This window comes from Microtus oregoni, unplaced genomic scaffold (genome assembly GCF_018167655.1).
Source record: "Microtus oregoni isolate MIOR12 unplaced genomic scaffold, Mior012 000072F_ref0000427, whole genome shotgun sequence".
NCBI lineage: Eukaryota > Metazoa > Chordata > Mammalia > Rodentia > Cricetidae > Microtus > Microtus oregoni.
Genome location: NW_024543979.1, coordinates 1,639,082 through 1,652,856, shown reverse-complemented (window position 1 = coordinate 1,652,856; position 13,775 = coordinate 1,639,082). Strand labels below are relative to the sequence as shown.

General features: G+C 46.2%; 1 protein-coding gene across 1 annotated transcript in view; it reads right to left on the bottom strand.

The window, feature by feature from the left end:
• Gpat3 (glycerol-3-phosphate acyltransferase 3) overlaps window positions 1-11,979 on the bottom strand; it is a 49,536-nt gene extending 37,557 nt beyond the window's left edge. The window contains exons 1-2 of the mRNA XM_041642057.1: window positions 11,491-11,979; window positions 1,918-1,984 (exon numbers count right to left, since the gene is read on the bottom strand). Coding sequence (XP_041497991.1) covers window positions 1,918-1,984; window positions 11,491-11,631 — 208 coding nt within the window. The 5' untranslated portion in view covers window positions 11,632-11,979. The remainder of the gene's footprint in view (window positions 1-1,917; window positions 1,985-11,490) is intronic.
• Between the last annotated feature and the right edge of the window lie 1,796 nt (window positions 11,980-13,775).

Here is a 13,775-nt window from a genome sequence, read left to right as displayed (position 1 = left end):
TGACCCTTGCCTGAGCTGGATGGCTCCGCACTGACTTGTGCTTCTGTTGGCTCCGGTGCAGAGACATGATGCTCCACGGACGGATGATTGCACCAGCCAGGCACACAAATGCTCAGTGTGTTTCATCACCCTCTACTGTCTATCTAGGATTGTGACACCGTTTCCCTACTGACTCCAAACACTGGGTGGATTAACAGGGCACTGCCCCAAGCCCGGACTTCCTAAACATAGAATCAGAAGTGGGGCAGAGGTGAACAGCATACAGTCATGATTTACGTGGAGTAATACATACAAATGAACACAGAACACATCATAACTCCTGTTACATCATCTCTTGTGTGTTCACCTATGTGTACCTGTCGCAGGGGCCTGAGGATGACTGTCTCCCAACAGACTCCACACTTTAATGAGCTTAGGACCTCATGCCAACGTTAGATGTTGCAGAGGGTCCATAACTTAGAGATTTTATTCCAGTTTCACTGGCTAAAGAACAGCTTCTCTGAATTAAATACAGCAAATGTCATAGGTGCTAGCCTTACTCTAAATGACGAGGGTCTTGCATAGCCCGTGTAACCCAAGCTGGTCTCGAACTCTAGCCAAGGATGATCTTGACCAGCCTCTCCCATCCTGAGTGCCTGGCATTACAAGTGTGCACCACTTCTCTTAGCTCGTGTGGCATTGGGGATCCAAGTCTGGGCTTCAGGTACGCCAGACAGGCAATCTACCAACTAATGTCCACAGATCCAAACAGTACACAGTTCCTCATCCACAACCCTTCAGATGATAAATTTCTTCTTATAAAGTATCTGACCACTTGACCAGTTTTAACACGAAATCAGAGGACCAAGAATTTTCTACATTTTTCATTATATTTAGGAAAAAATTGTAACTGGAAACTAAGATAAGTCCTGCAAACTGGGTGAGAATTTAAAGTCCTGTAAAAACTTGGTGGCAGCATCTGGAACCACTGCCCAGGTCAAGTCTAAGACGTCTACGATGCTGGAATGTAGAGGACATAGTGTAGCCATCAAGGCAGGGAGAGCATCCCACCCTCTTGAAAAAACTAGTCAGCTGCAAATTAAGATGTAAATGGTCAAAGTAAAACAAAGAATTGACTGATACCATCAAAACATACACAAAGCAAAGTCGAAGGACAAGTCAAAAAACTAAGATAAAAAAAATAATTACCATGCCAGGTGGTGGTGGCACACACCTCTAATCCCAGCACTTGGGAGGCAGAGTCAGCTGGATCTCTGAGTTAGAAGCCAGCCTGGTCTACAGAGAGTGAGTTCCAGGACAGCCAGGACTACACAGAGAAACCCTAAACCAAAATGGAAAAAATAATTACCGATGTTTTCAAGCTAACAAAATTTTCAATGTAAAGATTAGAAAACTCAAACAACAGTGATATATGTATAAAACAAAGAAATTCTATTGTGAAGTATTGAGTAATTAAGACGGCCATATAATCTACAGCAACTGGAAAATGTACCAGAGACAACAAAAACTCCCCCCGCCAAAACAAGCATACACAAAACCAAATAAACAAGTAGTAAGTACACAGTGCTGTGGGAGATTGAACCACACCAGGTCCTTGATTATATGCAAATCAGCTGAATACCCTGTTAGCTTGGTGCAGTGAAAGTACTGATTGCCTGCCTGTTTCATTTAATCGCTGACTGCATCTTTAAAGCCATGCAGGCCTTGGAAATAAAATAATATATGGAAGAACACAGAGGCGCTAACACACACCACCCAGCCCTCCTGATAACAACTCTGTCAAACTCAGGCAGCTGCTCTTCTACTGCACAAACTCTGAATAGCCTTAGGCCTATAGAAGAGCAGCACCAACTTCAACCTGAGCACCCTAAACCCATCCAGTTTGCGTAGTTAAACAGATTAGAAGGCAAGACTTACCCACAGAAGCTGTGCTTTTTAGAACTGACTCCTTAGGCGCTCCCTTTTCAATTCGCAAAGTGGCCCACTGTTCAAAACAAGAAGCATTCATTGAAACTCTTCCATAGACACACGCAAACACAGAAACATACAGAAGAGACATTGAAAACTAAGGCTGGGCACCGTCTGAATTAGGGATACGCCCCAGGGAATCTCTGAGATGCACTCTTGCTAGGGTGAGGGCTAAAGTTATGGTTTAAGTTTAAATCACTTTGCTTAAGAGATCCAGAAAACAAAAAAGCCTCTAGCCTGTAAGCCAGATAACTTCCTGGAGTGCTGGGGGCTGCGGTCCATGTAAGATGACAAGCCACGCATTTTCACGTCTGTAACAAGGTTGGTGGCCCCAACTGCACAGGATGTGCTTGATCACACAGCGCAGGAGGAACGCAAGTCAGGACTCTCATCAGGATGTATGCTCACCCGACTGGAGCAAAGTGAGAGACCATGCCTTCTAGGGTTCCATAAACACCGGACTAACTCTCTGTCATTGTCTGGGAATCCCAGGTATGAACCTGGCCAGTGTCCACCGTCCTGGCCAGTATTTAATAAAGTTTGCTTCAAATTCAGCTCAAACACGTGGCAGTGGTCTTATTTTCACCCAGAGGATTAACACAGGTCTCCTTTGTGCACTTAGAGCTGTCACTGATAATGGCCTACTTCTTGAGAAAGCTGTGAAGTGTGCGGGGCAGAAAAACAGGCTCTGGTTTCAATAATGTCTGGTTTGGAAAAGAAGACCCGCCGGGCAGTGGTGGCGCATGCCTTTAATCCCAGCACTCGGAAGGCAGAGGCAAGCGGATCTCTGTGAGTTCGAGACCAGCCTGGTCTACAGAGCTAGTTCCAGGACAGGCTCCAAAGCCACAGAGAAACCCTGTCTCGAAAAACAAAAAAACAAAAAAACAAAAAAAAAAAAAGAAGACCCACCAAATCCCACACCAACCCCAGGGGGCGGGGAAAATCCTCAGAAGCACATAGATAATAGATAAACAGACAGACAGATAAACAGCTGGACAGAAAGATAGATAGATAGATGGATGGATGGATGGATGGACAGACAGACAGACAGATGATAGATAGATATACAGATATGTAAATGGTAGGTGACACAGCTATACATGCATCGATAATAGTGAAATGATATACAGATAGATGATAGATTGATAAACAGATAGATAATAGACAGACAGAAACATAGGTAAATAGGTTTATTTTTAAAACCAATTACAATGATATCTACAGTCCAGATACTAATATCTGTTTTTTTTTTCTTTCTGAGTCAGGATTTCTTTGTGTAGCTCTAGCTGTCCTGGATCTCACTCTGTGGACCAGGCGCTGGCATCGAACTCAGATTGGCCTCCCAGTGCTAAAATTAAAGGCATGTGCCACCACACCCAGCCTAGACACTAAAGTCTAAACTGACTATCTGGAAAGAATGGGAAAGAGCAAAATAAGAAATAAAATGCACTGTGATAATTATAATCATGTATAAGCACCCATTAAGGGATGAAAAGACAGATTTTTTTTTTTTTTGGTTTTTCGAGACAGGGTTTCTCTGTGGTTTTGGAGCCTGTCCTGGAACTAGCTCTGTAGACCAGGCTGGTCTCGAACTCACAGAGATCCGCCTGTCTCTGCCTCCCGAGTGCTGGGATTAAAGGCGTGCGCCACCACCGCCTGGCTAAGACAGATGTTTTAATGTACAAAAAGAAACTTGAAAGGCTCAGACATCCATCTTAAAACAGAGAAATTCAACATTGTATTTTTCCAATAAGCAAGAGAATAAACAGCCTAGAACATAGGTCGAAGGTCAAGGAGCAAGACTCTAGCAGGACCGTACACAACAGCGCGGAGCCAAGCAGGAGCCAGCCACCTAACTTAGAACACCTAAAGAGAGAGGCCCAGTCCTCCAGGCTTCCAGTCGCCCCTCACTACCAGTAGACCCAGTCTTCATCTGGTTGCCTTTCTCTTCTTGTTTGGGGGAGAGGCATTAAACTCTGGGCTCCCATCTTTTCTCACCTGAGGAAAAGGTGAATTTCCATAGTTTTCCCCTAAAGCTTTGACATCTATTATCACTTGTAAAAAAAAGTCAAAGATCATATAAAATAAATCTGTGTGAACAATCAATCATTATTATTCTTAGAACTCACCTTTCTCTTGTGGCCACTTGATTTTATATTTCGTACCAAGGCACCTTAGACTAGAGAGTTAGGGCATACTAACGATGTGAGCATTTTTAATTTTAATGACGTAACACTTTTAGCAGATAAGCACTCAATTATGTACCCTCCAAAATTCACATGTTAAATATAGAAGGCTTATATTTGGAGAGCAGATCTTTAAAAGATGTGAGTTGGTCCAGAGATAGTGCTACAGAGATGGTTCAGTGAGTTAAAGCATTTGCCGTGCATGTGTGAGGATTTGAGTTCAAATCCCAAGGGCCCACATAAAGCCAGATGTGTTGGCAAGCATCTATAATCCCAACTCTCCTATAGAATAGGTGGGAGGCAGAAACAGGAGACTCCACAGAAGGTAATAACCACGCTAACTTCCGGCATACATCATAAAAATCAGACTCAAAGATAGAACTTTTAGAATACATAGGTTTCCCCATTGGAGAGCACCAAGGGTCTGCAAAAACCGATCAAGATAAGCAAAACTGTTCAAGGTTGGAGAAACAGCTCTTCAAAGCCAACAGGAATCTGTGTAGACAATCGCCTGGGAATCTGTGTAGAGAGCTGCTTGGGAATCTGTGTAGACAACCGCTTTGGAATCTGTGTAGACAGCTGCTTGGGAATCTGTGTAGACAGCTGCTTGGGAATCTGTGTAGACAGCTGATTGGGAATCTGTGTAGACAGCTGCTTGGGAATCTGTGTGGGAATCTGTGTAGACAATCGCTTGGGAATCTGTGTAGACAACCACTTGGGAATCTGTGTAGACAGCTGCTTTGGAATCTGTGTAGACAACTGCCTGGGAATCTGTGTAGACAGCTGCTTTGGAATCTTTGTAGACAACCGCCTGGGAATCTGTGTAGACAACCGCTTTGGAATCTGTGTAGACAACCGCCTGGGAATCTGTGTAGACAACCGCCTGGGAATCTGTGTAGACAGCTGCTTTGGAATCTGTGTAGACAACCGCTTTGGAATCTGTGTAGACAACAGCCTGGGAATCTGTGTAGACAACCACTTTGGAATCTGTGTAGACAACCACTTTGGAATCTGTGTAGACAACCACTTTGGAATCTGTGTAGACAACCACTTTGGAATCTGTGTAGACAACCGCCTGGGAATCTGTGTAGACAACCACTTTGGAATCTGTAGAGACAACCACTTTTCAGTGTGTGCTTATTCACCACTGAAAACCAAGAGGCATTGCAGCCTGCCTGGTGTCAGGGAGAATTTGTCTTCCTATTATTTCCCAGCTGAGACTTTAAGCTCTCGGGGAATCTGTTTCATCATCTCTCTAAGGAGGGTCAATACCAAAGGTGACAGTAAAGATTAGTGAGCCAGGCAGGGTCTGACTCAGATTTGTAAGTCCAACTACTCAGGAGGCTGATACAGGAGGATCATAAATTCAAGGCCTGCCTACACTAAATCTAATAGCAAATTCTAGGGATCTAAAGGCCAGCCTGCACGACTTACTGAGTCCCTACGTCAAAATACGAGTTAAATGAGGACTGGGTAGACAGAGGAGTGGTGGAGAGCACTAGCCTAGCACATGCAAGTCCTTGGGTTCAACCCCAGTATGAGGACGTGGACGTGTGGAGAAGCATAGGAGAGCAGCTGCCTGATGCCCAGTTAGAATACTAGGCAATCCTGGTGGGCTGCTCCTTCCTCACACACCTCACTTGGTTTAGGTTCCCAGACCATCAGTGTCTCTCCCAACAAGCCACTATTTGTCTTTCACCAAGCCAGCTTCTCCACTCATGGGGGAGTCCCAGGACGGTTCTTCTGGCATTCTCAGAATGCTTTTGCCCCAAGACCATGCAGACAAGAGGACCCTGATTACAGAAGCAGCTTTAACATCCACTGCTACACCCCACCTCAATCTTCAAGCCCCAAGGAAAGCTAAAAAGCATGGATCTATTGAGTTTCTCACCACTTAATTTGCTGTTGGATAAACATGAAAACCTCTCTCTCTCTCTCTCTCTCTCTCTCTCTCTCTCTCTCACACACACACACACACACACACACACACACACAGAATTCTGACAATACATTTGACCATCCAGGGGGAGGATTTCTCCTGAGGACACCGCCTTAGTCTGAAGTTTTACTTCTCAGTTTGAATCCCAAAACAATTTCCCCCAAATCCCAGTTCTACACACTCACTGAAGTGATCCTGTCCCAAGTACTCAAGCCTTGTCTTCAAACAGCTCACCATACCAAGGACATGTATTCATATCTAAGGACACCTAGCAACCAAGAAAGCAGCATGCAGTAGATGCTCAAAAAATAGTTATTATGCAAGCACATATGTAAATATATATAATGTGTATAATAGCAATATATAAAAATAATAATGTAATATAAATATATAAGATTTACAGGCATGTAAATAATATGTAATTATATAGTACATAATGATATATAATCACATACAAGTTATAAAGAATAATAATATAATACAATAAAAAAATGTAACAATTTTTTAGATTAGAAGTGTTTCCTTTAAAGGAAGAAACAAATCAAGAAAAGCTAATGCCCCTCACTACCTTAATGCCACACTGCAAGGAGATCCTGTCCTACTTAATGACAGAGAAGGAGGGAAGGAGGAAGGGGAAGGAGACATCAAATGATAGCTCACAGAGAACGTGATGGCTACTAGAATCTGTGGGCATTACAACTCAGCATGAGTGGAGGTCAGAGGACAACTTGCCATGGTCACCTCTCTGCCTCACCATGTGGGTTTCAAGGACCAAACTCAGGTTGTCAGGTTAGGTGATAAGTGCCATTTCACCAGGCTCCTGAACCTGGCCTCAAACTTACAACAGCCTTCCTCAGCCTTTTGAGTGTTGAGATCATAAGTACGACCACCGTGTCAGATAAGGAAATGTTAGTATTTCTAACTTTAGGCGGGTGTTTATAGGGCTTAACAGATATGCGTTAACAGATAGAAAGATTTTGCTCTGTTTCCACCTAAAATCTCTCAGCATCTATTTATTCCTTGTACACAGTGATGGGTTTCATTAAGACATCTTCATTCAGATGCATCATCTACTCTGACCATAATCCCCACATATCTGCCCTCTCTCGCTTCACCCTCTGCCACTAGCTTCCTCCCCAGAGTCATTTCTGCTTTCAATGCCCATATATATATAATGTGTATGTAGACAGATAGTCCATGTATTATATATGCATATATAATAAATTTCATTTATTAAAGTTAACAGGTAACAATTAAAATAATAATTCTTAGATCCTGTCTCATAAAAGCCAAAATTAATCATAATAATAATAATACTTTTTTCATTTTAATTTTTTAGACTTACTAATTTTACGTGCATGGTGCTTTGCCTGCACGTATGCCTGTTTACCACATATTTAAAGTGCCTGAGGAGGCCAAGAGAGAGCATTGGAACCCCTTGGAGCTGGAATCCCAGGCCATGTGGGTGCTGGGACTAGAACCTAGTCCTCTGGAAGAGCAGCCAGCACCTTTTTAGCCTCTCCAGTCCCAATAGTAACAATTCTTATGAGCCATCAGGAGGGCTCAAGGATGTTTTTTCAAGACAAGGTCTCATGCTGCAACCTAAGCTGTCCTCAAGCTCCAAGCAATCCTCCTGTCTCTGCTTGCTGGGCTTGATAGGATGACACGCATGGTTTCCATGAGCTACCCTGACAGTATAACAAGTCCCCGCAGTAAGCGGAGCTACCCGGACAGTATAACAAGCAGACATCCACACCCAACTCAACCTCAGGAACCTAAGTGTGGTCATTATAAAACCATCTACCAACAGTAAGAAAACCAAGGTAAACACACAGTGGCAAGACTAAATGATGCTTTTAAACAACATGGAGCACGCCTTCAATCCCAGGACTAGGGAGGCAGAGGCAGGCAGATCTCTGTGGTTTGCTTGTTTGTTTTCTTGTTAGTTTCTTGAGACAGGGTCTCATTGTGTATCCCTTGCTGCCCTGTGACTTGATATATACCCAAGTTGGACTCATATTCAAAGTTCCTCCAAGCCAGCTAAAGTTAAATAGTGAGAATTGTGTGTGTGTCCCAAGAATATTCTTGAGACAACCCAGAACCAAAATAACTGAGCACTTACTGGGCAATAGGAGTAACAGAGGTACTGGGTCTATAAAATTAACTTTGTTGAATGTTGATATACAGAGAACTAAACATGTTCTAAGACTAAACGATTCCACAGGAACTTATCCCTACACTGGAGAAAGCGATCCACTGTAGTCAGTCTAGCCTCTGGGAAGTGGCTGAGACAGCACTGTTCTGGGGGAAGGATGTTACCTGGGGTCACACCTTTCTTCCCTGATGAGTCCCTGTTAGGAGCTCCAGACAGCCATGACCGACAATCAACCGATTCACAAAATGAATCTCTACCTAAATCCTGTATATGTCGAACACCCCCTAATCTAATAGCTTGGTAGTGAAGATGACTACTTACATTGGCTCCTACCTACTGTCCAAGATTAACAGTATGTCTGCTTTAACTAGAATAGCATTCCTTACGAGAAGTTAGGAGGAAGGAGACATAAAATATCAGATGGTATCGGCATCATTGAGTGAAAATGCTTTGCACATCAACTTAGAAAACTAATGACAAGTTCTGGAGATGGCCAGGCATGAAGACCTGTCTCCATTCCCAGCACCAAATGAAACTGCAAGCAGTGTTGCATGCTTGGAATCCTAGAACTTGGGAGGTGGAGACAGGAGGTTGGGATAGGCAAGAGCATCCTCAGCTACACAGCAACTCAGAGACTGTTTGGACCACATGAGATCCTGTCTCCCAAAAAAGGGTCTTTTTTTAATTAAAAAAGAAAAGAAAAGAATGTAGACTTCTTTTGAAACAAACTTCCCCAATTATCAAGAAACTCACCTCTGACACTAGGTGTGGAAGCTCACATCACTAATTCAAACATGAACTTGGGGGGCCAAGACCGTTTGAAGTCAGTTCAGAGTTCTGAGTTCCAGGTTAACTTAGGCTATAGTGTGTGTGTGTGTGTGTGTGTGTGTGTGTGTGTGCGCGCGCGCGCGCATGTGTGTGTGTAGTGGGGTTGGGTGTATGTATGTGCTGTGTATATACATGGTCTGGTATGTGTGGTATGTGTGCTGTATGTATGTGTGCACACACATGTGTGTGTGCTGTGTATGTGTATATATATATATGTATATATATACATATACTTATATGTATATATATATACATGTGTATGTTGTTTGGGTTTAAACTCATACACATGTGGAGAGAGTGAGACCACCTGTAGAGTTTCTTTCTGTTCTAGATGGAAAATTTGGGGCCCTGTCAAACAAACTCAAAGTCAGAGCCTGGCCTGCCAATCATCTTATCAAATATAGTAATTTACCAGCTGAGAATGGCTAAGTGGTAACTCCCTCCTTGCCATATCTTTAGCTGCCCAGGAAAGATTAAAGCAAAAAGGCAGTAATAAGTACCTAGAAGCAATGTGTGTGATTCCCCTTATCTCGCTCTCCAAATGGCACTGCTACCCAGGAAACAAGCTCAATCATTTCAGGAGCCCGGGCAGAAAGGATCATTTGCTGTGGTGTGAGCATGCTAGAATGTCTAACAGAGGGAGGAACACACTCAGAGCACAGTGTGACCACACAACAGACAAGAGCTTGCTGGCAAGGTGGTACACACCTCTTAGGTCAGTGTTTGGAGCCTGAGGCAGCAGGATCCAGAGTTCGAGGCCAGACTGAGCTGCATAGTGAGATGCCATCTTGGAAAAAGCAATAGAGAGTGGCAGACTGGAGATAAAGAATCTAATATAGCCTCAAGGATTCAGCAAAGAAGTAGCCACAAAGAAAAAGTCCAGAGGAAAGCAGCAGCAGGCAGCCCTGCGACAGAGATAGACATCTAGGAAAAGCAGTAGCAGGCAGCCCTATGGCAGAGATAGACATCTAGGAGCCACTCCTTTACTAAGAAGAGACAGAGCCAAATCCTACAGGAGGACAAAAAGTACAGGCCAGAACCCCCCCCCCCCCCCCCCCCCCCCCCCCCCCCCCCCCGCACAGTTGTGAGTGGTAATAAAGAAGCTGGAGAAACAAAGACAGCCAACTCTAAACAATCATACCGTTCACTTAATCACACCAAACACACAGGGCAGCTAATAAACAGGCACCCTGCTAGGGACCCACCTATTTTCGTTTAGCCGGGCGATGGTGGCGCACACCTTTAATCCCAGCACTCGGGAGGCAGAGGCAGGCGGATCTCTGTGAGTTCGAGACCAGCCTGGTCTACAGAGCTAGTTCCAGGACAGGCTCCAAAGCCGCAGAGAAACCCTGTCTCGAAAAACCAAAAAAAGAACTTTGTGGGGCGGTGGTGGTGGTGCACATCTCTAATCCCAGCACTTAGGAGGCAGAGACAGTGGATCTCTGTGAGTTCGAGGCCAGCCTGGTCTACAGAGTGAGTTCCAAAGCTACAGAGAAACCCTGTCTCGAAAAACAAAACAAAACAAAAAAGATTTTCAAAGCCAGCTAGGGCTCCAAGAGTGATAGCCTGTCTCAAATCAAACAGACAGACAGACAAATGAAAACAGTAGGCAATAGGTGTTGGTACTCCTATTAGGTAGATGAGTGCAATGAAGTACTAGAATCAGATGACCTTGTTAGATCAGATACTGGGAAACAGGGGTGAGAGTTACCAAATCTAGGCAAATCTGTACAGTCTACAGGGCCCCTTTCCATTAAGACCACTGTCTGTCATGCTGAATTCAAACAAACCTTGGAACACTGAGTCTCCTGGTACTTGCCTCCCTGCGTGGAGAGGCCTCCTGAATTTTACTAAAAACTTGTATAAAGTTAAGCTGAAGTCGTCCCTCCAATCTCCACTCAGTCGCACCTAACATCCTTAGGGGAATTTGGAAACACACCCTAGGCCAAGCTGAGGTCCAAGAACCTTTGTGATGGTATGCCAGGGACTCCAATAAATAAAATCAGATTCTTTTTCTGCCTCCCAGCCACTAGTGTCTTATCTTGGGCATGAAGTGAAACATGATCTCTGTAGGCACAAAAGGACCTCTGAAACCTGGGGCTGTAAAAACTCACAACGAAGTGACTGACAGCTTGCAGGCATGCACAGTGGGCAATGAATCTGCTGATCCAGCAAACGGCTGTCATAGAGTTCATCTAGTTCGTGAAACTAGTGATGACAGAGCCCAGGGGCAAGGGTTCCTCTGAGGTGGGTCGCTGTCTTTCTCACTAAGGCAGACCAGGTTCCCACTCCATCTCTACCCCGCCCCCAACGTCCCACCCTGACCCTTTGCTCAAAAGGGTCACCGTTCTAAGTTCAGGCTCCCTAAGTTCTCTGAGCAATCAGGGCTCCGCATCCTTCCCCGCAGCGCTCACCTCCAAGGTTTTCACCAGGATCTTCATGTAGACCTCCGAGATGCCTAGAGATAATCCGAAGACCGAGGGCAACAGGATGAGGCTGACTACCAGCGTCAGCCAGGTAGACAGGAGCTTCACCGCCAGGTCAGTGCCCTCCATGTCTCGGCACGCCCTCTGGGAGACGTCCCCAGGAGGTCCGGGCGCAGTAGAAAGATTCCTGAGTCCTGGGCAGCCCAGCGCAGCTCGGAAAATACAGCGTCCTACCCGGAGCCGGGCTCCGGGGAGTCGGAGCTGCCCGCCTCACTCCCTTCAGCTCTGCGGAGCGAAGAGGAGAGGGAGAACTCTCAGAACTAAGGTGATTTCCTTCCTTCCTTCCTCCTCTGGGGTCCCCGCTGTCCCAAGGGCTAACTCTCCACTAGAGGCCCAGGCCAAGCTGCGGCCACACCGAGGCAGGAGCAGATCTGAGAAGACCCAACTGGCGGGGATCTAGGGGACACCCTGGTTGGTGCGGTCAGAGCTCACGAAGGCAGCCAGGAACGTGCCCCACCCCGGGCCTGATTTCCTCCGGGGAGCGATTGCGACAACCCCGCGGTGACTCACCGAGGCCTTGGGGCAGTGAGGATCCCTGAAGGTTCCCTGTGTCTTGGCGTGGGCTGCGGGCTATGCGGGTAGCAAGCCACTGGCTTGCTTTCGGGTGCCGGGAACCCCTTTTACTGCACTCTGCTCTTGCCCCACCCCCCTCGCCACCCAACGGGGAGCTCCCTGGCACAACTGAGTCCCAGGGGCAAGCTGCCTTGTGAGCCGCTGCCTTCCGTCCCGCCTCTCCCCCGCCCCAGTGCACTGCACTCCCAGCAAAGGTCCTTTCGGGAGCAGACTTTCCATCTTCACCCACAGAATCTGAGGTCTCCCGGACACTGCGGAAAACCTTGTTTTGTGAACGTGCAAAACGACCTCGTAGGAAAAGCTTTCCGTAGGAAACTGCAGAGCAAGGGTGAGCAGTCACAGCTGCTCCGGGCTCCCCCACGCCTCCTTCCTTACCCAGCCAGCCGCAGGGCTGAAACCTACCGGTCTGGAAAGGAGAAAGCACCGTTCGCTCTCCACAAGCCTCCTAATCACTCTGCCAACACCTCCCTGGCACGGAAGAGACCCAGAAGACCGGAGTGGCAGTGTCGCAGGACTGTAATTCCAGCACTTACACTCAGGAATCTGAGACTGAAGAGGAGACCGTACTGGGCTGTGTGGTGTTCCAATAGTCAGCCTGGGGCTAAATAGCCATATCCATCTTTCTTTAAAAGAGCGAGCAGGGAGGGGGCTGTTTGTCACTCCCCTCCCCGGAGGAGATTCCAGTCTAAGCTTCCCTTAGTCCACCCACACTCAGCACAGACAGCAGAAAATGCTTCTCAAATGCTAACCTTCACCCAACCCGCACACGAGTTTCCCGGGGATCCACGTCCCACGCCGCTGTGGTGCTAGCCCTTACTAGAACAAAGAACAAAAAAGCCTGCAGGTGTATTCCGCTGCAGCACAAACAGTTTTAAGATTAAGCCTGAGAAAGGACTCTGAGAACAGTAGGGTCCAGACCATCACTGAATCGGCTCTAAATCCTTTGTAAGACCAAACTAACTTCACAGTTGACCGTCGGGAACTGGTTTTGGAGCTGGAAAAAGAAGGGTGACCCGCAAACTGAACGTAACGTGTTGATTTAAACAAACACTGCAGAGAAGGCTACTCCCACCCCCCAGGGGGCGTGAAGGAAGTAGGAACCTCCTCTGCACCTCCAACCAGTTGCCCACACTCTCCTCACTAGAAGTTGTGAAGGGAAAGATATCAGGAACTTACTCTCAAAATGGGGCCAGTGAGATGGCTCGTCAACAAAGGTGAGATGCCAAACATAGTGACCGGCAGTCTTTGAACCCCCATGGTGCAAGCTCAGGATCAATTTACCCCTGACCACAGGTTCTCCGTGGCATCACACACACACACACACACACACACACACACACACACAACCACGATAAAATAAAATAATCACTTAAGAATTTTATCAGGCAAGCCGGGCGGTGGTGGTGCACGCCTTTAATCCCAGCTGAGGCAGGCAGATCTCTGTGAGTCTTGAGACCAGCCTGGTCTACAAGAGCTAGTTCCAGGGCAGGCTGCAAAGCCACAGAGAAACCCTGTCTCAAAAAAAACAAAAAGAAAAAAAAAATTGCCAGGCATGAAGAGAAAAACCTGTAATCCCAGCACTTGGGAAATGGAGACAGGGGGCCAGGAGTTCAAGGCTATATGAGACCCTGTCTCAAAAA